We start from the raw sequence: 25,958 nt of genomic DNA, 5'->3' as shown, positions 1-25,958 counted from the left end.
ATCTACTGTTCACTTTCTGCACATGCAGGACTCTGCAAGAGTAGCTTCCTTGTATTTTGCTAGGAAAATGGATAGAAATTGTATTTTTCTGTGTTCCTAGTTTCATCATTTTTGACAATATCTTCAACACCACTGACTGAAATGCAAGGCTTTACATAGCTCAAGTGGAGTAGAAACAGGTATACAACAACCAGCCTATTTACCATTCACCAAAGACATTTATGACTTTTTTAAAATCAACACAATAAGCTCTCACCAAATATCAATTTAGTGTTTTATTGTATTGAGTTTTTTAATAAAGGTATTGGCAGTCTTACTGGAATACATCATGACACATTGTGCGTATCGTTTTGGACAAAGAAGATGTTTTTGTTCTTTAGACACGTCCCACCAAGAGATGAAACACATACATCTTTTTGTAATACAGACACTGAGAAGTATATAAAAATATCAAATGCATGATGGATAATCCATGTAACATAACAAGACCCATGTCATAATAAACACAATTACCCACCATAGAAAGTAAATGACAGGCATAACCTGAATTTTTCACTTCCTCTCTGTCCTTGGTCAACAGCAAACTCTGTACACTGGAATAAATCTCTGTAACATTGAAAGATTTGTACTTGAAACTTAAAGCAAGCATTTGGTCAAGGTTGTGTAAACAGTCTGAAAAGGCACTAGATTATATTATGATTTGTACATCTCTTTGTGCAGTAGAAAGAGAAAAGTGGAATACTCTACCAGAAGTAATATGTTGAGCTTCATTTTAGAGAACAACAGTGCTAACATTTAATGATCTTCTCATTAACATCTATTATGAAAGAATACCCTTTGATGTCTGACTTTTGTTTTTGTTTTGATTTTTACATGCATGTCCTCCCTTTCCTTTTTAAGCTGCATAGTTCACACGATATCATGTAACATTAAAAAAAATCATGATCTGATTCCAGTTAGTGAGCTACATTTTCAAGTATTAAGAAATTCATCTCAAAAATTGTCAAGAAGCTTAATGATTTACAAAATACCTCCACCAAGCACATTAACAGCTACACTGTTTTAAAGAGATTTGGAGTATTGCTAAGAAATGTCTGGGCTGCACTGGCTTGTAGGTTTTATTTTGTTTTTTTGAATCTAACTGATGTTGAAAAAGTCAAGTCGGTGTTTTTTTTAAAAAACCTCTGACTCATGTTGTGCCAAAGCTTGAGGCAGTGTAGTTCCACATGGACCCTGGAAATGGTACCTGTGCCACATCACACACACACAGAAACACATTGAAGGTGAGAATTGTACGTCTGAAGGGCATTTAGGTGGTCTAACTTCATCTTATTTAATGAGGACTGAGTTATTTGACTGACTTACATGAAATATTCTGATTTCGGTGTTGTATGTATATTAAACTCCGCCACTGGAACACCTCTGGATGCAATACGAGGGCCAAACATGGCTGCTGGGTAAACAATAGAAGATGCTCCCACCTATAGGAAAACAACAATCAACAATGACCTCCAGTGGCAACTTTTATGAGAAAAACACAGGTCGAGTAATTTCTTAGCAAATATTGTGTTACATGACAATACTACACAGGAAGAATACAGTATTTATCACACGTGCATATTGAAATTAAAATGACTCACCACAAGACAAAGATCACAGGTTTCAATTTCTTTTTCCACCTTGGTAAGAATGTGAGAGTCCAGCGTCTCCCCAAAAAACACCACATTGGGCCTCAGCAGACCATTACACTCTCTTTCTGCACACCTACAAAGAGCAGTATAAAACCTCATGTCCTCCAGTATAAAGTCCTCATGTTAATGGTCTCATACCTTTTCAAATTCTATCCACACTGACAAAGATGTGGCCAGAAAAGCCAAATGCTTGATAATTAAAGATGATAAAATCTAAGAATTTGCAGTTTTCTCAGGAGATGTCAATGTGCAACTTTTCAGCCATATTTTCAGTTACACCTATAAGCAAAACTGGATTTGAAGTATTTATAGCGCACTGCTGCCCCCCAGTGGAAGAACTGATCTGACTAACAGGAACATAGGAGTTGAGTTTAAACTCATTCAGCAGGAAAAACCTGCAGGTCTGGAGCAGCTCAAAGAGATGCAGGAGGTGGGTGGAGATGATGGGTAACCTAAACCTTCACAATAATGCAGATGGCATGCTTCCCTTAAATGTGCATTTTCGTAGCTTTTGTGTTTTCTTATTAAAAAGATTCCATGTTTTCAATATTTGTTTCCTTCCTAACAAGCACATGCTTTTCGAAAGGGGAGAAAGATTTCCCGGTGAGGTTACCCACACAGAATTACACAAAAATATGTAAACGTCACACAGTGCATAAACAGCAAAGCTGACAATTGCTTAGTGTTTGCATAATCATATGCAATTAGAATAGGTTTGCTTATTAGACTGGTGCAGAATGCAGAATTTGAGGAAACTAATTTTGCGTCTGACCGACTACAGTATATGCAAAACAAAAAGCTTAGCAAATCTGTCTGTCAGTGTTATTAATATGGCATGAAAGTAATCCCACCTTGGCAGCTTATCCACAGGAATCTGGGCATCAGGAACATCTGGGCCAGGGTCACTGCACATTAATACAGCAAAGACTGTGGGTTAAAGAGTGATCCATCCATGCTGGAGGTTTATGTTGATTAGTGTAAGAGTTGGTATTTCAAAGGTTCTGTTACTTACCCTTTGTTTTTTAAGGGAGCACATATGGGGCTTCTCTTGTTCACTGACACATGACCGCAACTCATACAGCGCGTCTCCATCAGACTGCCTGCAGTTACGCACAGAAAACACAGCTGTTGCACATTAGAGTGCTGGGATCACAGAAAACATCTCGTGGGAACAGACAGAAGAACGATTTTAGCAGGTGAGTCAAACGTTTTAGCACTCTGGCCACCCTCAAAACAGTATGAAAATAGAGAAGCCAGACAAAATGTTCCTCTAAAAGGCCAACTTAACACTTGAGCAGGACACTTCTTGGACTTTTCTCCACTGACATTAAATTACTGACTAAATCTGTGGGCTTGAGAGACCAACCACTATGAATCAGATTTTTCCATATCCCACCAAAACCACAACAGCGCTGTCAAAGTTTCCACTAATATCTGCACAAGGAGTTGTTTTAGGATGACTGTACATTGTTAACACAAACTGGAAAAGTTGTTCAATTTCAGAACTTAAAACTGAGTGTGAAACTGAAGATACCTATAGGGTGAAATTCTCTTAATATTAGCACACAAAGCTAGACATGGAGGTAATGAGTCACAAAAACAGCAAGCCCATTCTGACAGTGCAGTTCTCTGCCAAGGCATGCTGTCATGCTCCAGCTTGCAACCAAGTTTCACATAATTCCTCCTGGTAGTTTTTGCATAATCCTGCACGTAATGAAATTAAACAGCTGCTATTTGCATTTTGTATCTGTTGTCACTTGCTCTGCTCCTCACCGTGAACGTTGAGCACATGTTTGGACCCAGCCTGACGGTGCAGGTCATCTATGCACTGAGTGATGATGACCACAGAGCGCCCCTGCTTCTTCAGCCGAGCCTCGCATTCTGCTAAAGCCAAATGGACAGCGCTGGGCTTCTTGTTCATCACAAGCTCCCTTCTGTAATGGTAGAACTCCCAGACTCGAGACGGGTCGCGAGAGAAGGCCTCTGGCGTTGCAAGGTCCTGAGGACAGATCCACATGGTTGTGTTTTAAGCACAGACTTTAAAGCTCAGAAGGCTGCCATCAAAATGCACAATCCAAAGGCATATTTTACTGGAAGTGAAAACACAAATACAACCTAAAAAACAACAAAAAAAAAAATGAAATAAGAAAAGAGAAAAAATAAAATGCATCCATGTAAAAGTGTGTGTTGCTTCTTTATCAGTTACCTGAGACAGCCACTTCCTCCACTTCTCATTCTTTCCACGAAAGGTTGGTACTCCGCTCTCTGCGCTTACACCAGCTCCTGTTATGATGGCTATGTGCTTGGCTTTGGAAAACACCTCACGGAATTCAGACATGTCTAGGAAAATATAATAAAAACTACTTTTACATCGGAGCAGAAAGCACAATGCAAGCGTTGAAACCCTCCAGACATAATGATGATACCCAGATGAGTTAAGAAAGAAAACATAATCATTTTAATTTCGATAGAATCAAGCAGCCTGTCTTCTCTTCAGTTACCGTGATGCACTTCCTACTTCTTAATTAAGTGCATCAGGATTTAGTTGTTTGCTTTTCATGAACTCACTTCTTACTCGGGTTCTATATGTCACCGAATTATGTAACTCAAACATTGTACTATGTAGTAATATGCACACGTGTTCATTTTACCTGAGCTGTGTTTCACTGCATCAGCCAGCGGTCCTTTGGTCACATGAGAGGAGCACATTCGAAGCCCAAGAGCAACGACAGCTCGATTTCGGAGAAGCATTGTCACTGGAAGACCAGATAAAGATAGAAAAAGGCTGAAAATCCAATGTGTAACCTCCCGCATGCTCAAACAAGTTGTTTGAAGGGACAGTGTAAGAGTCACCGTTTAAGCACAGTATAAAAGAGAGGTTTTGATCTAAATCATAGCACATCAGTGAGTGGAAGTGTATGTGTAGCTGGTGGTTAAGTGGTGTAATCCACGTAAACATGGATTACAGGTCAGCAACAAAACAGTATGATGCAACTTTGGGAGTCCTGGGTGGTGTGACAGGGTGAGACATCCTCTGTGATGTGTCACAACACATGATGAATACATCTTACTGCCATCAGGAGGAAGGTCTTTTAGACCTTGTAGCATAACTCTGATGAACAAATCCAGTTGATATGAGTGTCGCTCACTTTGCTGCAGCACTTATTGTTTTGCTTTAGTTGTATTTATCTGACAGTCGCCACAAGACACAAATGGCGCTTCCGAAAGGGCAATAAATGCAAAATTCAGGGCCTGTCTTGCTTTATATGCTAGTGAAATATAAATACAAAAAAGGCACGTAAATGAATGCAGCTGCAAAGTAACTCAGATAGCCTGCCTTTTTAGGCCCCGATAAGACACGCGAATGTCGCGTATTAAACCCAAAGAAGGTTGCCAGTTCTTCCTACTTTGAGGCCAATGGAAAATAACAGAAAATGACAAAAGTGAGCGCCCCTTAACCTGAATAAACTACCTATTACGTTCAAATAGGTTTAACGAGATGTCCAAAAAACATGTCAAAAGGTGCTTAGGCTAATCTAGGCGTTAAAGGCTACAAAGATTTTGCACAATCCGAGTACGCGTTACAGCTACTTACTGCTGCGGCTCTTTGTCGCTCCGTTTCTTGCAAAAATAACCCAAAGAAGCGTTTCAACCGAGGAATTAATGAAAAGAAGACGTTGTTAACTGCAGCTAACAAGTTGCAAACTCATTAACAAACTCCAAACATCAGCTGCGTCGACATGTACTCGTTTTAAAGTCGAGGGGAGGAGTAGCCACAGGGATCAAATCATGCTCGCTGTCAAATAAGCAGGAAGTAGCCAGTCCATCCTAACATGTATCTGTTGATACTACAAATATGAGCGTGTTTTAAATAAACTTGCTACAATACATTTATTGTGCTCACCTCGCTGCGATATAAACCTTCTACCAGAGCAGAGTGCCACAACGAGTTTGCTTGTTTACCTGTACGCTTGATTATCGGGAGCAGCCGCAAACGTATCAAACTGTCGTAAATAGTACTCGCGAGCGTGAGCGCCACCTGCTGGCGCGTTGGCGAAATTGCAGTTCATTCAAGATGATTCATTCATTCTCAGGTTTAACGATTCAGTGGTTTCAACTTTTTGCGCTTAAAAAATAAAAGCTCTGACAAACGGATAGAGATTTTATCAAATAAGATTATTTCAGATATATTATTAGTAATTATTTTGGTTCGAAAATTTTTTTTTTATTTCCATACAGCACAAATGTATTTAACCGTAATATAATTGTATACATCGTAACCTATAAAGTCCTAATCTCTTCTAATTTGAGATTATATGTTTCAGTTTTTACATGTGAAAAAATCTGAATTGATCAATGATAATGAAATGATCATATCATGGCTTTATATATCCCTTCGCACTGTGTAGTGCATGCATGTCATAACCCACCAACGCCTCTCTCTCTCTCTCTCTCTCTCATTTGCTCTCTCTCTCTCCCCCTCTCTCGCTCTTTCGCTCCTTCCCGTCATCAATAGCTACCTCCCAACGTGTGAGAGTGGCCGTGGTTCTGCATCTGCCCCCAGTCGGCCAGAGCAGTCTCCACTGGACACTGGGTGAAAATTGATGGCGACCACTCCAGCCAACAGCACAGACCGCAGACCGATAAGGAGACTCCGCTCCAAGAGTGAAACACCATATCTTATAGAAGCACGACTCTCCTCCAGCATGCGGACAGGTAAGAACACATCCATCCAGCCGTCATGCTCTCAGATCTTCTTGTTGGATGTTTTTTCTCTCCCCCTTTCCAGATGTCGTTGAATGATGTGGGTGGAGTGAGGAGATTACGGTCTAAAATACGCTCCTGTTTTTATGCGAATGAGCTTCCACAGAATGTGTGGATTTGTAGGACAGTTTTTTGGGGTGTGGGATTTAATCCTCAAAATCTGTTAATGGGTAGCTTTAGATATTTTTTAAAGGGAGGGAGAAATGTGAGTGAAATGTTATGCAACTTTGTAGACTAACGCTGAGGCATGGTGTCCGCTGCAAACTCCAGAATACAGAAAATATACAGATTTTTACATTTTTATTTATTTATTTATTTATTTCATAGCTTTAAATAGCAGTCTCGTGTGGATTTTGATTTCGTCAGCGTTTGGTAATTGCTACCACTGTAATTCAACGCAGTTACATAACAATGAAAAAAAAAAACATCTTCAACGTGACCCTGTAGTAGCCCCAGCTTTGGCTGTGGTGCACAAAAATCAGGTGGGATGTCCGGAGTCTTGTGTATTTCTCTTTCTCGGATTCTAATCACTGCGTTATTAACAGCTGTCATTGATCTGAGATTGTGCTGGTGGTGAACAGCCTCCCGTCTCCATCACCCTGTGCGAAGTGTGTTGCATCCCCTGTTACCATGGTGATTTGGCATTTTATGCTGACTGAGTCAACCGGATTCAGATCTTCTGCACTACAGTGTGATTATGATACACTACAAAGATGCATCCAACAGTCTGTTTCGGCGACAGATCTCATCACAGTCACGCCAGTTAGCAGCCTACTATGAAGGATGTTTGATAGCTTGTTTTGTATCACAGCCAAAAAAATGTGGTTTTCTCTTATTGGTCTCATTAACTGAATCACATGCCCTGCTGTTTTTCTTTTTTCATAAAGCTTCTATAATAAGCTGGCGAAGTTCCTATTGTCCTGCTGTATCAGCTTGCTGGCATCACACCCATCATCCACTCAGCAAAATGTATAGGGTGCTGAAGCTGCCATGTCTGTAGTGTGTAAGGTTTGGATGTTGTCCAGATGTCCATGTATTGTAGCTTTCAAAAGATCCTTTCTTTATTTGAAACTACCACACAATGGCACATATTTTCACCTGAATATCACATATATCTTTTTAAAGGATGGCTTTAGATGAAATTACTGTGCTAATGAGAAGAAGTTTGAACAGTGATAAAGCAGTGTCGCGTCATTATGAAATCATGTGTTAGTAATTCATCAATGAATCATTTGGTTGCAAAATGTCCTAAAATGAGTGAAAATACCCAATGTGGCACCTTTAATTCCTCCCCCATCACCCCGAGCAACACTTCCAAATCTCAAAGAGTAAGACATTCATAAAATACAGGAAATTTGCTTGGAAGAAAATCATCTACACATATTATTCACATATTATTATCATTATCATCATTGTTTCCCAAATGTAAGATAAATAAAGTGTTTCTCATCTCATCTCATCATCATAGTCCTTTACAAGGAAAATAAGCAGTAAAATGCTCCCATAAAGAAAATCTTTCCTGCCTAATACCACAACCCCTGAAGTCCTTTGTTAGATTGTATTATATTTAGATTTTGATTTGTTCAGATCTTTACTTTTTCTTTTTTCACTTAAATTAAGCTTTTTCTTTTCCCACCTTTCTAATACTTGCTTCAAGGCTGGTTTACATGTTTTGGCTGCCGCAACAAAGTCATTTCCCAGCTTTTTGGGATAAACAAAGTACATATCCTATTTGAAAAGCCAAACCTTGAAATCAGTTAATGATCGCTTGTTAAGAGTATTTTATGCAGTTTTATGCTTGAAGAGCGGAGCATGTGCAGTCTCACATCAGGACAGCTTGGATTCCATTGCAGCTTGTCATTGCACGGCAGCTGTATTGACAGCTCCCAGGTGTGCAGCGCGAGCCCAAGCAGCACCGGATGCTCACTTGTGTTTTTCTTGACATATGAAAAAGAGGGGAAAAAAGAAACAGTTCGAGTCTATTTTGCTTTCACCAGTGAGTGTTTGGCCTGTGGAGACGAGCCTGTTGTCAGTGACAGGACACTGTCAGTTGTCTCTGTGCTTCATTTTTATTTTCCTACTCTACCATCGAGCTCACACAAAGCATAAAGATGGTACGGGGGCGAATTGTACAACAGTGCTGTTGACTCACTTCCACCTGTAGAAGTGGAGCAGGATTTAGCTTGCTTATTGCCAAGGAAACCAAAAGTCTTGTGCTTGTGCACCCAGGTGCTTAATAAAGATAAATGACCAGGGCTGCCAAGTATGTGAAGCAAGTACTAAGCAATTATCTCTCTGTAGTTCACAGCAAGACATTGAATAGTTACCTGTCATGCATTTAAACTCTTATAATGGTTTAAACACACCCCAGTTCTCTGCACAGAAAGCAAATATGGCAAATGAAAAACAAATGTTTTGGCTTTGTTGTTGTTTTTTTTGTTTCCTTTAATAAATGAAAGAGAGCATAATGAGATTATGATCAATACACCACTAATCCTGTGCGGCATTATTATGCTGATTTGTGTTCATTCATGTCTGCAAAGTTTATCTGGGAAGGTTTATCTGTGCAATCATTAGAAGATGAACTGAAGGTTCATAGCTTGTCTTGCTTTATCCCCTAAGACTAAAAGTAGGTTTAGCTAGCCCATGCATGGATCAGGCATCTCCAGTCTTTGCTGCAACTTTGACTTTTACAGAGATAAGGCTGAGGCTTACAAATAAGAGGTACTCTAAGGGTTTGTAATGGAATTAGGGTTCACGTATGAAACATGGCTTTATTGCACTGACCTGTTTAGAGCCAGCACTTATCTAATTTGCCCTGCAGTTAAATGGCTCTGCACACAGACATAATAACATAAAGGCATCAGTCACCGCGTTGCTGTCAACGATAAACCACGAAAGGGGGTGTAGGTGCTGACAGACGGCTGACCTATGTGTCAAGACTGATTCCAGTCTGTACCGCTTGTCATGATGCTTTATATTATTAGGACACACACACACATACACACACACACAGACATGCGTGGTGTCTGGGATAGCAGCTGTGAGCTGACAGAGAATCATCACTGTTTAGCTAAGCATCCTGTCTATGGGTTTTTAACAAAAAACAAAAAAAACAAAAAACTAAACAGAGATTTGTGTTTGTGCATTCGTGTCACTGTAAACTTTCGTGAAGACAAAGTGTGCATACATGTCAGTTCTTTGTTAGCGCTTTGCCAGCTGACACAGCATTGTTTAACTGGAAGAGCTTGCCTTGTTGGTTTTTTATTCGCTTATCATTCAGCTGCTCGACTACAGCCCCATCTGTTTTCTGTCTGCTTCACACAAGAAAGTCTCCCAGTTAAAAGGAGCTGGCGCTTCTGATTTTCTACTAAAATATCTCTGATAACTGATCAGACTTCTTTGGATTTTCTCACATCTTTTCCATCACAATTAACCTATCATTCTGTCTCAGTCCCTCATTTCTCCATCATCTTCCCCCTTTTGTTGAAAATAATTGATCCCCATATTTCTATTGTCAGATACAATCTGTATTAATACCAGAATACATTGATAAAATCACAATTTGATATTATGGAGCAGATAGATTTTTCACTTTTCTTAATTTTTCACACTGTTGAGATGTGTTGAAATGTTATCCACACAGAACTTGCCTCTAGCTAATCATTTCATAAACACTTAGAACAAAAATCCTGCTTATTGCAGTTTGGATTCCCGCTATTATCTTTAGATATTTTTGTGGGTGGACTTTGTTTGTTCTGTTTTTCTAGACTTAACGCACAGTCCAGCTTCCTCACCTAGTTTTCAAAGATTTTTATACCCCACAATAGTCTCAGCACACCCACTGTACAAATATTAGTTATGCCAAACAGCTGGATGTTGTGTGGGGATGCCTGGAGGCTGGAGCTCCCGCTCTTATACCTGGCTTGCATGTAAATAAACTCAGACTTGGCTGCACTGCAGATGTTGGTATACTTTCCTCGGCTTTTGTGCAAATTTTATTTAATGTTTATTTGCAGTCTTACCTGTGCACAATGTGCATGCTGAGGCTTTTCATTCTAGACATTCTTGCAAATTCAGATGTACAGCCAAATGTGGAAAGACGCAAAGAGAAGCAGCGTTAACATTTCACTTGGACATGTTCTGTCTGTCTCACAATTTGATGTTTGAGCCTGGTTTCTGTGCTGCAACCACATTAAGCTAAAAAAAGCCAAATTCAACTCATTCACCACCCACCGCTCTCTACTTCTCTCTTTCCGTGTTGCAGTGCCTGCTGTCCTAAAGAGTACAATCAATACACAGATGCATGGTGGGACGGGGCAAATTTTTGCTGCAGAGCTCTGCTCGCCAGCTGGGTTTACATGACAGCTTTTACAGTATGTCTGCACTGGACTGGAGAAATGTAACTGTAGTTTTCCTTGCAAGATGCCAGCAGTTATTTTGTCTTACCTTTTGCTATTTCAGCATTTAAATATGCATATTTGTTTCCACAGTAGAAGATCTAAGCCAGTTTAATGTAAAAGGTGACTGCAAGGACAACTTCCACCAGAACTAGCAATCATCAATTCAAGCTGTCAGCCTTTTTTTTTTTAAAAGGAAAAGTGAATTTCTGATGACCTAATGGGGCTGAAATAAGTGCAGAGGTTGTAGAATTTGAAATGCTTCAGCTGTCTGTAGAGACGTTAGAGGGAATTAGCGAATGTGTTTAACAAAGTAGTGATAATAAGCAGCAAGAAATCTATATCAGTTCTCAATCTCTGTCTTTTGTGATTTATCGCATAGCCCCCATTGCAATTTCTGAAACGCGAGCATACAGAGCGTGGCTGACATTTTAGACCATCTTATGAGAGACTGAAAAAAACAACAGGCACCCATCTTCTCTATTTGGTTGCAAATGTGCCTTCTTGAGCTGAAGCATCTCGGGTCTGAATAATACATGAGTGGGTAAATGAGAGCAGAAAATAGCAAAGCTATATCCAGAACTCTTACTGGATGTTCCTGCTCCGTGAACCATCAGTGAACCATCAGTGTCACCTGGCCTGAACACCTGCCAACCTCTCAAGCAAAAAAATAAATAAATAAATAAAAAAATTAAAAGACAGGCAGGTGTCTTCTACGACAGCCTGCAGGAAGCTGCAGCTCTCTCTCTCTCTCTCTCTCAACAATCTTTCTCTCTCTTTACTTTCTTTTCATCTCTCTCCCTCTCCGTGTCACACTTGGAAGTGTGGAAAAGGCTTCTGGCTGTGATATGCTTTCCACATGCCAGCTGAGAAATAACGCATTTTTCTAAAAGCCTCGCAAGCCGAAGAACGCTGCACGATGATGTACTTATGGGCTTTATTTATAGTAAGTGTGTATGCACATTGGATAGAGATGGGTAAGGATTCCGCTGCAATAAAAAAGGCAGCATGGCCAAGGACCAATTATTACTAGACTCGAGAACCCTGTCTGAATCACAATTACTCTCTAATGCTGCTTTGAAAGAATGTAAGGCCACATGCATCGACTGACTTTGCGTATGAAGGAATAAAATGCAAAACACAAGCGTAGACTGCACAAAGGATCCAGGAGATGGATGGGTGGATGATATCCCTGTTATCTGCAGTGACAGTAAAATGTATGTTCTCAGCAGATGGTGTCAGCCAGTTGAGAGACATAAATGTAATCTGTTAAGTGGAGAAGGCGAATGTATAAAGACAGAAATTTGATACAGGTGTCACAAATGCAATTCCCAGAGTGCACCAGCCCTTTAGGATCTTTCTGCTGAGTAAGTGTCTTCACAGAGTAAGAATCCCCTCAACACTGCCGCAAACCTGGGACTCAGTTCAATCAAAGCTGCATTGCACCACTCGCCCTCCTTTAAGATTGCATCCTTTTTCTAATGGTAAACCTAAGCTATATTGTGACAAATATTTTTAAACTAGGTGAATATTTATTCCAACAAAAATATTGATGGAATAATTTTTATGATTATTAGTTGTTATGTAGTCCAAAAAAAAAAAGGCATCCTTTTAATTTTTGTGAAATTAATATTCAGCAGTTACTTTATGTTATAGTGCAGAGCTTATTTTGGAATGAAACTATTCGAATGGAATAAAAAGGTGTTGTGTTTTCCTTAAGAAAACAATATTGTAAATCATGCCTGCATTTTCCAGGCAGTTATGTAAGTCTCTGAACAGATCGTCAAATAGCCCGCGGGATAAACTGCTGAGATCTGAAAAAACAAAAGCTAAAAAAACAGAGCAATTCTATAAAATTAAGCGATCGAACTAAGGGAACAGTTTACCTCTCTCCTTTCTCCGGCGGTCCTCAGAGATAAAGTGGAAATTGAATTGAACTGAACTGAACTGAATCACGTCACATTATAACTGCAGCGACAAATGTTCGACCCAGTGTAATGCAATCTGGCATTATATTGTTTTCTAAGGCAAATATATTCTTTTAAAACATCAACTGTCAACATCTGTATATGTTATATATGTGTATATGGATATACAGCCCAGCTTCAACTTCCCAAATGTAAGAAGGATCTCTTATAGCTAAATAATGCTCCTTTTTTGATTAGCCCTTTAAAGCCTGATCCATGAAATAAGAAAATGTTTTTTTAAAAGTAATTTTTTTGAAAATGGATTGTTTAGTGAACCTTCTGACTAATTACAAAAATGAATATTAATTTGCATATATGAGTTTCAGTTCGTTCAGTTGGGATCCTATTTGCTATATCAGGCAGTTGATTTCAGTTTTTCAGGCGGGGGAGGATCACGCTGCTGACGTAGAAGAGAAAAACTCACAAAATGTCATGAATCAAATATGATACACTTGGCTTTAAAGGGTTAGGTTCATTGGCAATTTCCAGCGTTAACATCAAGATGGGTACTGTACCACCTCATTCTCTCCCGGCACAGCGAATTCAAATGACACCATGAATAAATGCCTCAAAGCAGAACATAGACTGCATCATTTTTTATTTGTTTATTAACAACAAACAGCTACAGTATAATCACGTACTAATTCTCAACATGTGAGCTTTAAAAAATTCAAGTACAAGAACGTTACACTTTTACAAAAGCGTTTGTATTAATTTAATATAGACTGCTTTTATCAGTGCTTAAAAAATATGAGACACAGTAGTGGGTTTTTCATCCATACTGTAGTTGTTCGGGGAGTCGTAGGGACGTTTAAAGTCTTCTTCTTCTTCTAGCTCCTCCCTTTATGGGTTGCCACATTATAACATCTGCCTCCATCTCACCCTGTCCCTAGTTTCCTCTTCTTCCGCACTAACCCTCTCCTTCACTAAATCCATGAATCTCCTATGTGGTCTTCCTCTTTCCCTCCTGCCTGGTAACTCTCAACAACTCACCTTCAACAACCTTTGTCCAGTATATCCACTATCCCCTCCCTCTGCACAAACCATCTCAGCCTTGCCTCTCTAAACTTTTCTCCAAAGTGCTCAACCTGAGCTGGACTCATTACTAATCTTGTCCATTGTGTTCACTAAAAAAATAAAAATCGTAACATCTTCAGCTCGACCACCTGCAATTTGGTTAGCACCACCATCTCCAAACCATACATCATACCAGCTCTCTGTACCATTTTGCAAAATCCTCCCTTTCACTGTTGCTGTTATCCCTCTGTTGGGACATTCAGAGTCACTATGATTAATTAAAGATATTGTCCTGTCCCTCAGCCATTCATAATGCAGGCACCACTGTAGTGCGTTACACCTTAAACTTTGAAAATATATGGCAGCGGTCATTCAGTAGGTCATCAGCAATCAGGAAAACTCTTGATGTGAAGTTTTTTTATATAACTGAGCTACCTGTGCCTGAAACTAAATGATATTCGTCTTAACTTTATCAGAGCCAGAAGATGCCAGAGGGGACCAAAGCTCTTTAGCTGAGCGTCCCCTCTGTAGTGCGCTGCTCTCTGAGAGAATGACAGATGAAAGACTTAGTCAGAGAAAACTCCGAGCGTCTGCAGACACAGACAGCAAGAACATCCAAGAGGAGTGGCACAGTCTGCCTGCCACTAATTACTGCAGAGCTCATTGGGGATTGCTTTGATTTTGTGGAATTTCTTCTGTTTCAGTTTCCACTAACCTGCTCTCAAGTACTGTGATGTTTTTACAAATATAATCAAACTGTATTACAAAAGACTCTGTGCTGGTAGTGAAATATGACGTACTCTGTCCTTTTCCTTTCTGCTAGCTTTATTAAATAGGATTAACATCTAAGGTGCTCTTACAACAAGAGATTTTAAACAAAAGCTGCTATTTATCAAATAGCAACATAATTATTTACTTGACAGACAAATTAAAAAAAACAGTAAAAAGGAAAATCTGAAACTCTGGGACAGAAGAGGCTGGTGGTTTAGACAACCAATGCAAGGAAAGTTTTACAAAGTCGTGTGTTTGTCCTGTAAAACCATAAAAGACAGATACAAATGTTCAGTAGCACAATGTGCTGTCCAAATCGTTTGAAATTTGAAAGATGCAATCATTAAAGCCTGTTGCCTGTCTTCATTTCATAAGAGAGGATGTGTGAAAATGTTCATCATTATAATGGAGATGAATATGATATGTCAGTGTATTACAATCTGCCTCTGGAAGATGAAATTAGGGCAGTCCTTGGAGCACCACTGCTCCCTGCTGGTGCAACTTTCACTTTTTGCATAATTTAAATGTTCATACACTCAAAAGTGTTGCAAAGCTCTATTAATGAAAGCTCACTGTGTTAGTTACTGATTAAAAATATGTATATTAACTGAATATGTCATTTACATAAAAGAGATACATTGCTTGCAAGAGTTTTATGAACATTTCATCAACTGACTGATACAAGAAAAATCATTAGTTGCCAAACACAGGTGAACAGCAATTTGACTGTCACTTCTATAACACATTTATTTAACAAAGAGGTGGAAGGTTGTTTTGGGGTTTTTTTGGTGTGTGTGTGTGTGTGTGTGGGGCGGGGGGGGGGGGGGGGGGGGGGTTACCCTTGTGTTTGAGCTGAACTGCAAATATCTATACCATGGGTGTCAAATTCATCCAAGTTTGTTAGTTTTCACGTGTAAAATAAACCCCTCCAAACTGACCCCTTTTCCTTTAGTGTAAAGAAGCCCAAGTCCATTCTAACAAGCATCGCAGGTAATAATAAATAAACAGGTAGTAATGAAACTTATGATAATTGATGTTAGGTCTAAAGTGATTACACAGAAATACTGCTGTTGTAAATCAAACAGTACTTGACTGTTGACTGACTAATTTTCCTTTTTTTTTTTTTTTTTTTTTTTTTTACAGAAAATGTCCTGTTTTTTGTTTGTTTTTGTTTTTTCTAAATAACTGAGGACCCATACGTGTGTGTGTGTGTGTGTGTGTAAAGAAACAGTGAAAATATATTTCTGTTATATACAGATTTGTCTGTTACTTAATTTGGTGAAGTACAGCACGTTACGTGTCATTTAGTTAGTGAGAAGGCTTTAAAACTGAGGATGATTCATAACCCTGGCTCTGATGAAATCATCCATTTTTAAGGACACAGTGCAATTTTTCAGATGTTTTCAGGACCTCGAGTATTAATGTCTCAAATTTACAATGCAGACAATTTGCTTGAAAAATTATTAAATTTACTTGTCGGCTGTTAACTTTTGTTTCTGCTCTACAGTTATTAGGTTTCTTCATGCTGTGAGTAAGTCATTAAAGATAATTCAGCACTTTATAACCCTTGTGGATGTGCACTTCACAGGAAGCAGTCTTTGTGACTTCCCATTTGGAATGAATTCATGTAGAATCACTCCAATTAAGAGTCTGGCTCCGCCTTGTTAAATTATACAGCTTTGGGTTTCTTGAGCCCTTGGAGAAATCTTGCAGAGATCTGCATATTTTAGATTTACAATCCCTGCAGAATGAATCATTCACATTGTCAGACTAAATGTTTTAGTTTATGTGCAAATCTGTAAATGGATTATAAAATTTGTCATGTATATAGTGCAGAAATATTATATGAGAGCTTTTCAGGCATTTACACAAGACGATTATTTACAGATTGAAAACAAATCATAAGTAGTTTCAATACGTCCACAGGACCGACTTCCAAACGTACCTTTTCTCTGTGCTCACAAAGGTGAGATTTTCTTGTAAAGGTTTTGACGCATCTCAGACAAATGGGTGCTCCGGTTCTCGTCCTGCATGTTTGTGCTGATGCCACTTGTATGTCTTTTGATGGCATTTCTTCCTGCAGATATACCATGGGTAGCCCCCCTGTGCACTTCACCATATGTGTATCAAACAGTCTTTTGTACTGAACCGTTTCCCACAGTGAGAATGGTCTGCTTGGTCTGGTGCAGAATTAGATAAGCGAGAGATATGAAGTGTGAACATTTTTCATGATCCTTTAGTAGTCCTGGCTTGTGTAACATTTTGGCAGTCAGCACGCTTTTTTGTTGTTGTTCTGCTGATATCAAACCAATTTGCACGACCACAAGAAAGTATCAGGGATACAAGTCTCTAACTTGACTTGGATTAGTGTCTTACACGAGTTTCTGAAAGTCTCTAATCACACATGGTGCTCTTGATGGTGTTAGCTTTAACCAAGTAGCCCTCTGCAGCTGCTACAGTTTCTTTTTCATTCTATTTAAATTCATTTTTCTTCTTTGTGTGTCTCACATTTTTCATAGTTATCAAAATCCTTCCAGCAATAAGAACAATGACAAGGACTCTGCGCTGAGAGGTGTCTAGTGTGTCTTATCAAGTTAGAAGTAATTTAACAAAAAATCCCACAAATGCAGCAGGTTTTGACACTGTTGTAACATTTGAAGGTCCTGCTTCACTTAAGAAAACTTGTTGTTTTGGCCTGTTGTTGTTTGGGATGATGAGTTAGGGTAGCAGAACTTTGTTGGTCTGTCACACAAGTCTTCTGGTCTTCTTTTAAATATTGTTGAAATCTGAAGAGTTATTATGTGTTGGTGCCACAGCCACTGATGGTAGCTCATTTTTACTTTTTAGAATAATTTTTCCAAATACAAATCGTTGGCTTAGGATGCAAGTTTATCTTCTCACAAAAAATACTTTGGCTAGGAGAACCCAAGCAACCAGTTCTGTTTATCACTCAGAACCAAAATCTTTTGAACAAAACACTCAAAAAGGTTTCTTGTTGCCTTCCTCTGCGTTTGTAAATGACAAAACTATTCTTTTTGTTTGTATCGTCATTTGACTAGCCTTCATTAAAAGGCTGAAGTGTTACTTCAATGGAGGCTCTTGATGTTCACTCAAAACAACAGGCTGCTGCCCTACATTCCTTATCATTTCCGAATTTATCTTTTCTTTCCTTTTTATACTCACTTCAAAGCGAGTTATGCTTCAGCTGATCCTTAGCAATACACATGAATCATGACAGTCATGGCCTTCATCATTGTCCAACTTTAGTTGCTGATAGGATATGACGCAGCTGTAACCAGCTGTAGAATAAAAATGGCAACCTAACCACCAAAAACATTTATTTTTGAAACTCATGACAATTGAAACACGTGACCTCAACCCAATAAGTTGAGCATGAGCGTGATTTTCAGACACTGACATTACTGAATGCAGAGAGACCCACAAACAAGCAACCACTGCAGTGAAGGTCTAGCAGAGCATGTCAACAAAGGAAACACAGCATTTGGTGATGTACATGGGTTCTCAGATCAGTCAGTTATTGACTGCAAAGGATTTTCATCCAAATATTAAAAAACAATTTCTAAATTTTAAAATTAAGTTAGTCTGTCTAATTACGTTGATACCTCTGGAAATTCGAGACTATGTACAAAAAGTTCTGTAATTCCAACACAGTAAAGCTGAATTTTAATTAAATTCAACTTGAAAGTCTGCACTTCAATCACACCTTGACTGTTTGATTTAAAATCCACTGAGCTGGTGTACAGAAGCAAAACTACAAAAGAAAATGTGTTACTGCCCAAAAACTTCTGGACCTAAATGGTTGTCTCAGGATGCCTTTGAATGGCTCCCAGGGAAGTGAATGAGTTATATTTACTTACTAGTTATAGATGTGACAATATTCAGTAAGCACATAGTTTTGTTGTTGCTTTTTACTCTAAACATGGTTATGTAAAATGTAGTAAGTCGAGTATTGGTTTTAATTTAAAAAAAACAAAACAAAAACCCTTTCCTTGCAATACTTATGCACATTTATAAATACTCTATCCAGTGACTGTACATTTATTTTATTAGGTTTATAGTAAATAATAGGAGTTTTTTTTCTGTTGACTGCTTGAACTTTTTTTTTTTTTTCCAAAATCTTCACATATTCTTTCTCCATGAGCCCTTTCAACTTGATGAGATTCCCAGTTTCCAATGCACTGAAGCATCCCCACAGCCTAATACTCCCACTGTCACGGGGCCGAGTGGCCTGTACTGAACAGGACTCAGCTGCAGAAACCCAGAGCAGAGACAGCAGATGAAGTAACAATTATTTATTAGGCTTAAGTGCAAAAAAAACGTAGCAAGGACAAAAAAAAAAAACAATAAGACGTGGAGTTTGACGTGGCGTGGCCTGGGAAACGTGGCTAGGGTGAGGGAATGGGACCTGAGATGCAGAGTGGAGCTGAGCAGGGAACAGTCACACTGAAGAGAGAAGATAGTGGAGTTAGGGAGGTAGTGGAGGCAGCTCTGAAGTGGCAAGTTGTAAGAGTAGCAATTCTTACTTGCAGTAGGGGACATGGAGTGTTGAGAGGGGGGTGATGAGAATCCAGGGGAGGCTGAGTGGCGTGGAAAGGCTGACCTGAGATCCGGGGCTTCAGATGGAGTGTGATGGCAGGAGGGCAGGCAGGTGAGGCACAGAGAGATTTTCAAAATGATTGCTTGGTATCCTGAGTCTGGAGGTGGAGCGTGAGCCAAGGTGAATACAGCAACTGCAGCATAAGAGAGTCTTGTTAAAAAGATAACTCACAGCAAGAACTTGAAGTATAAGGGCCTGTTACCAACATGTGTTGATGACAAACTGGCAGTGAACAAACATCAACATGTGGCTTAAATCCCTCTGGCTTGATTGCCTGCAATAGGCTCCAGGTGTGCAGGAGCTGGAGGAGTTGGCCCTGCCCAGGGGCGGATCCCAGGTAAGTTCAGGAGCCTTATGGAAATTCCAGCCACCCACCGCAGACCATGACACCCACCACCATGTTTCACTGTAGGCACCCTGTTCTTTGGGTGGTATGCCTCTCCATTATTTCTCCAAACATATGCAGTGTCTCTGTGGGTGAAGAGCTCTAATTTTGTCTGCCCAAAGGACAAGCTCCAGGTTGTCATTAGCATACTCAGTCTGGCTTGAACATGCCTCTTTTGCAGAAGTGGATCTCCTCTTGGTCTGCAAACTCACAGTCCGTTCCTGTGCACAGTTTTAATGATTGTCTGCTCTGTAACTACAACTCCTGAATTGGCTAAGTCATTCGTTAGTGTCTTGCCAGATGATGTGGGGTCTGTAGACCCATCTCTCACTAGTTTTCTTTCAAAGACTTTGATATCTTTTGCTTCTTACGTCTGCCTGTCTTATTCTGTACTGTGTGGCTCTCTTTAATTTCTTGATGTTACTTCTCACTTCATTTCTTGACACTCAGAAATGCTGTGATAACTTTCTATATCCATTTCCTCCTTTATGAATGTCAACAATTGTTTTTCTCACGTTCAAACTTTGGTTTTTGGCACAACGCTTTCTCTAATCAAAGGTGAAACCTGTGTGTCTCACGTTTCACAAGCTTTAAACACTTGAAGTTAAAGCACATCACTACTATAAAAATGTCAGTTTTTCAGGGGGGTTCAAAATATTGACTATGGTCATTTTTCTTTTCTGAAATAATTCTGTTATTGTGTGCAAATAGAAGTAATTTATGCTTTCTAAAGAAAACTACCACGTTTGGAAATGCTATGCTGAAAATCCCTTCCTTTATTAAACTAGCTCTTGGGAAATTTTAGACAAAACCTTTTCACTTCATACCTGATCATCTTTACTTGGCTCTGGGTTGATTTATACTGCTAACAAGCATATGGCAAGACATATGTATTTATATAATAATTTTATTTTTTGACATTGTTTATTGTTTTTCAGGTACTGGCATCAGCTTCTTCAGATTAAAATGTGACTTTTTTCAATCTAGCCAGCAGAACTGAGTTATCTTTAGGGCCAAGCTCCATTTGGAAGATTTTCTAACAACAAATTTACAAAGAGAAAGATATAAAAATATAAGACAGACAGATGTTTAACAAGAGCCTCTACCCCTGAATCCTGCTCTGTAAAGTGGCTGTTCATTCTGCTCAGTTGACACTGGATAGTTTGTGGGAAGAGCAACTGGATCTGAAATCCACACTGAGGCACATCTCTGGCACCACCTGGTGGCATATGTTGTTCAATTTTAGTTGGCTGAGGAGGTCAAAATGGAAATGTGCATGTTAAGTGTGAATGTGTGAAATGCGTGCGCTGGTCTAGTTCTCATCTGGCGTGAAAACTAATTATCCTTTCACTTTATATTTATGTTTAGACACCATGAACAAGATTCAGGAGAAAAGCAGAGAGGCCTGCTTTTGTGCTAATGTGCATATGAAAAATGTGCAATGCGCTGTGGTAGCGCAGTACGTGATCGACAACGCTTGGTCTTGTGCCTTTGAGGATTATTGCTTCTTTAGTTCTAATAGGTCAAACTATCAGCCAAGCGGTTGTAGAAAAATTATTCAGACACTTAAAGGGGAATTACTCATTGCCAGTAATTATGCAGAATGGCTGCTTGATTATCATTACTGATCACTGTTACGTTTATTACCAATTAATCCATTCAGCCAGCCATCTTTCCCTGCCCTTTCAGATGCAGTAGACAGTTTAGGAACTTACTTATGAAGGTAAATATGTTGCAAAGTGGGAGGGCTTGGTAATGACTGCCAGTTATCTTTTATTTGTCCAGTTAGGTCATTTTTAATTGGACCCCTTCCACGTTTTCATCAAGATTGGGTATTATTATTTTATATTCGTATTTAGTCCTTAACTTGCACGTACAGTGCATGGTAACTAACTGTACTCTGTGTGTGTGTGTGTGTGTGTGTGTGTGTGTGTGTGTGTGTGTGTGTGTGTGTGTGTGTGTGTGTGGACGTGAGGAGCTCAGGCACTATTTCCAGCACTGTGGTAATGAATTCCTCCAGCAGAGCGTAGTACATCACAGCTCCCTGCTTCACTATCTCCCACTGAGCTGCAGACACAAGCTGCAGAGGAGGGACGATAAGAAGCATGGAACAGGGAGGCAGGGAGCCGAGCAGCACAAATGGAAACAGCAGAAGGATTTTGGATACTTGCAAACGGGGGAAACTCGCTGTAGTGCTGCATCACCTCGCACAACTTAGGCGTTTATTGATGAAGCGGTAATGCTTAGTTGGGTATTGAACACTCACCTTTAATATCTCGCTCACTGCGCTGTAGTGGACAAAAATTTAATTAACAAAACCTGATTTAGCAATGAAGATGGCTGCTTGCTAATAACGTCGTAGCTATGGCAAAACTGGAATATGGAAGCCGGTGGTCAGAAACACATCGCTTCTCCTTCGGAAGTAACTCTGCGCACTGCGTCTTGGCGCACAAACGTGCACGCGAGAGGGTTAAATCATCATATTTCCCCAAATGACAGACAGTGTTCGTGATATTTTAACATTTGGAGTCCATAAATGTCGCTGCACAGTGTAAATGTTTGGTGACTGAAACTGAATATTTTTTGTGCTTTGAATTTAGAGTTGGCAAAATGCCAACTGACCCCACTAGATGGCAGCATTGCAAAGACTATTGCATGGAAAAAGCTGGGCAGCTCTGCAGTGGATGCCTCCTACTGCAATGATTTCATTTTAGGTTCTTCTGTTTTTGTTTTCTAGCAGATTGCAGTGTCAACACAGTGCAGAATGTAACACCTGCATGTGCTTTTCTAAAGTCTTTTTTTACTGTGAGTAATACTCATATTTAAGCAATTACCCAGCTGCTTTTGTTAAGTTTATGCAAGTGAGTAAATTATATTTAACTTCACCTACCACATGTAGCATATCCTGGCAGCACCTTTCATTCAAAACTTATCAGTTTAATTAACAATAAAGAAAGATTATGGAGACATTGCATGATAAACAAGACAAGAAGGGAAATGAAATATGACAGAAATGAGAAGTGAGCAGCTTTTTATTTTCAGTTTACTAGAGGGTAGTTACAGGCATGTTATCACAATCCCTGACACTTAGTGACCACTTCTATGAACACTTCTGTCGGTTTAGTGGCTGAGCTGGTTAGTATGCGTGCGGATCTGCACAATTATTACAAAAACAAACAAAATAACAAGTGCTCGTGTTTTAAATAAATTAACATTGTTTCACACGTGTTGCAGTCTGTGAATTTTTACATAATCATGTCACATTACTCTGTTGCCTGCGAGAAAAAAGATATGGCTTAATTCTGAAGGTGGAGCCAGGAACTTCATAAAAGAGTTGAGATTCGGTTCCATAAAATCCTTCACATTTTCCCCGTGGCAAATTAAAAAAAATGTGCAAAAGCCAAAGCGTTGCACTTTTACCATCTTATCTTCTAGATTGTGTCAAGGAAATGTGGTGCTGTCTTACTATGAGTGAGCGAGGCAGATAATAATGCAGTGAGAGAATGACAGATGGGAAGAGACAGAGAGATACGCAGAGAATGGGAACAGCAGATTTGTAGTGACAGGCTGCTCAGTCGGAAGTTGTAAGATTGTTTAGCCTAAAATCTGCAAAGCAGCCATGGAAACCAGTTTGAACCAGAATCCAAAATATGAAATAAACAGAGTCACAAAATTCTGTCTTGTGGAAAAAAAACAGCAACTTAACAATTTATACATCTTGTAGAAAGTGTTATAGAAACATCATTTTTTTAAAGTGAGGTTGTACTTCTAAAAAATAGTTAAGAGTGCAAAAATACTGTGTTTTTGCTCTATTACATTTTGAAATTTTATTAATCCTGAAAAATATTAAATCAATGTGAAATTAATACCAGCACTATGGTTAAAAATAGTTTGGGGTATGTTTATCTCTGTGGTCTTCTTTAAAACAAAATGAAACAAAAGTTCAAAAAGAAGCATGAAAAGCATGAAAGAACCAAGGAGACCAATGATGTTTAGAAAGCAAAATGTTCCTATCCTTTGTAGTGTTCTTTGGGCCGAAGCTTTTTCAGTGGCTCAGAGGTCTGGACTGCAGGACAGGTTGTGTCCAGTTGCAATAAGAAGGACTTGTTTAGCTGTTTAGCATTCATGATGCGCACCTTATCCCTGTCATTTTGTCCATACATTCACAGATGCTGGCTTTTTTAACAAGCCAGATTGACCCTCTCCCCTTCAACCCTGATGAAGCATTAGCTGTGATTTCCACACAAAAAAAGGTTGTACCAACAAGGTGACTCCCAAAGACATATTAGCTGAAAACTTGTGATAGCTCAGCATGTGTGGTGTGCAGTGTCTTTAAATTATATATATATATTTTCAAATTGGCAAAAACTGGAGACGTGGAGGACAAAAGAAGAATTGGAAGGCCTGAAAACTATCTATAGCAGATGAACAGTATCAAAAAGTCATATCGTAAGAAACAGGAATAAATCCAGGAAATACCTGGCACAGGATCTGAGAGATACATATGGACCTTCAGTTGATCCATCTACTGTTCACTGAAGCTGCTCAGAAATGGTCTCAGGGAAAGGATCGCTGTCAAGAAACCATTCTTGAGAAAGGGAAACAGGGAGATAAGGCCATGCTATGCCAAATTACACAAGATCTAGGTTGAAAATTAGTGTTTGGCTGCCACTGTACCATTTGTTTGAGGGTTGCTAGCATTAAATTCAAAATGAGCTCATATTCTTCCCAAAAACAATGATATTTTTCACTTTAAACATCTGATATGTTGGTTTTGTACCTTGCATTGGCAGTTATAAATAGTGTTTGAATGATTTGCAAAGCATTGCATTCTGATGTTGTTTACATTTTACACAGCCTTACAAGTTTTTTTGGGGAAAAAAGCAGATAACTAAAATTTACTGAAACTCCTTGGCAAACAGTGCTGTGAGCCAGCATTTCTATCAGAAGGAGCATGAGTCGGAATAGACTGGCAGACACTTCTCAGCAGCTGTACCTGAGGTTATTCTGACAGTTGAAGTTTATTGTGAGAGTTTGTGACAAGTGTCAGGTATGTTGTCATCAACATGAAAGTCTTTTTCTTTTAAGACTCACAGTCATCTTGGAGATTTATGCTGAAATGCATGGAACACTGTGTTAGTGTCCTACGGCAGCTGGGATAGGCTTCTGCTCCTCGTGACCCTGAACTGGATAAGCGGTTGAATGAATGGATGGAAGCCAAATAAAAAATTAAAAAAGAATTAAAACCCTATGGTTGTGGTTCAGTTAAAGGAATGAACAGTAAGCAACGTGGTGTGTCATTTTTATTGAATGTCACTGCTAACACTAGTGGGGTTATGCAAGAACAAGTCCCAATAAGCTGAATATAACTATGGAGCCAATGCATACCCAAGATCCATAACTAGAGTTATCATAGACAGCGACCAGTGAAATGAAACAAGTGAAAAAAATCAAACATTTAAACAACAAAAACTTATGAAAGATAGCAAAAAGACAACCCCGTCACAAAAGGCATGAACTGTGGTCAGCTGATTAAAAGTGAGTCATGTGAAGCCCTGACCAACACTGCGTCACACAGTAGTTACATAACAACACTGACACACGTTATTATTCTTTCCTTGCAGCCGACATATAGCCTGCCTTTGATTTGTTTCTTGTAAGACAAAAGCTGAGGATGAATTACACAGGCTAGCATGCATGAGTCTTGGCACACATCACTGTTGATTAAAGCGCATTTTGTGTTCCTCTATCAGAATTATTTGGCTGGGCGGCAGTAAACAGAGTGAGTGCTGTTATCAGGCCGGCACAGGAAGAAAGCAACACAGGTTTCTTGAGTCTATCAGGGCTGTTGCTCCTCGTTCTATAGCGAGCACGCATGTACTGTACAGAGTCCCACTTTGGTGCAATGTTATCTTCCTTGCATAGTAAGGGAGATAATTTTGTCCCTGCTATCTGCTAAACCCTGACTCTTTGTTGCAAAATGTTTTGTATATTAAAAAAAGAAAAACTCTGCTTCATGGGGTCCTAAAGTTTAACACATATCAGTGCAAACAAACTTTGCACCAAAGAGAGGCAACTAAGAGCAACTACTGCATTGCACCGTGGTGTGAGTAAATCTGCGTGACTCTGTCCCTCATTTCAGAGAGCGCTTTGATGTCAGTGGAATAAGCTGCAGCTCATTGAAGGAACATCAAAGATACCCCCCACCCCACCCCAGCTTCACAACCATGCGCTGCTTTGAAACATGTTTGGAAATGCCGTGGGGTTCCCGTTATCTTTTCCACAATTAAAGGCTTATTAACCGCCCATTAATACTATCAATTATTCCAGAATGTGAACAGTAAC

General features: G+C 39.4%; 2 protein-coding genes across 5 annotated transcripts in view; one reads left to right on the top strand and one right to left on the bottom strand.

The window, feature by feature from the left end:
* Positions 1-262: 262 nt before the first annotated feature.
* LOC102784512 (NAD-dependent protein deacylase sirtuin-5, mitochondrial-like) lies at positions 263-5,696 on the bottom strand. 4 transcript variants are annotated; one of them, XM_006786428.3, is made up of 10 exons: positions 5,596-5,696; positions 5,287-5,312; positions 4,343-4,447; positions 3,898-4,031; positions 3,465-3,690; positions 2,704-2,791; positions 2,543-2,596; positions 1,641-1,764; positions 1,366-1,481; positions 263-1,246 (listed from the first exon to the last, which is right to left on the bottom strand). In XM_006786428.3, coding segments are annotated over exons 2-10 (921 nt in total). In that variant the 5' UTR covers positions 5,288-5,312; positions 5,596-5,696; the 3' UTR covers positions 263-1,173. The 4 variants fall into 4 exon arrangements, with proteins under 4 accessions (XP_006786491.2, XP_035762062.2, XP_006786493.2 ...); XM_035906169.2 differs by having other exon boundaries at positions 5,655-5,673; XM_006786430.3 differs by lacking the exon at positions 5,287-5,312 and having other exon boundaries at positions 5,596-5,683.
* A 500-nt stretch (positions 5,697-6,196) lies between these two features.
* LOC102784041 (phosphatase and actin regulator 1-like) overlaps positions 6,197-25,958 on the top strand; it is a 50,920-nt gene continuing 31,158 nt past the window's right edge. Inside the window, exon 1 of the mRNA XM_006786427.3 lies at positions 6,197-6,407. Within this exon, the coding sequence (XP_006786490.1) occupies positions 6,296-6,407 (112 nt within the window). The 5' untranslated portion in view covers positions 6,197-6,295. The remainder of the gene's footprint in view (positions 6,408-25,958) is intronic.

Source organism: Neolamprologus brichardi, chromosome 18 (assembly GCF_056152115.1).
Source record: "Neolamprologus brichardi isolate AB-2024 chromosome 18, ASM5615211v1, whole genome shotgun sequence".
Taxonomy (NCBI): Eukaryota; Metazoa; Chordata; class Actinopteri; order Cichliformes; family Cichlidae; genus Neolamprologus; species Neolamprologus brichardi.
The sequence above is the reverse complement of the archived record's forward strand: the minus strand, read 5'-3'. Positions and strand labels throughout refer to the sequence as shown.

Coding starts and splice junctions, on each gene's coding strand:
- LOC102784512 (XM_006786428.3), bottom strand. Junction 4,032..4,342: donor TGCAGTGAAACACAGCTCAG/GTAAAATGAACA, acceptor ATATTTTCCTAG/ACATGTCTGAATTCCGTGAG. Junction 1,482..1,640: donor CCTGTGATCTTTGTCTTGTG/GTGAGTCATTTT, acceptor GTTTTCCTATAG/GTGGGAGCATCTTCTATTGT.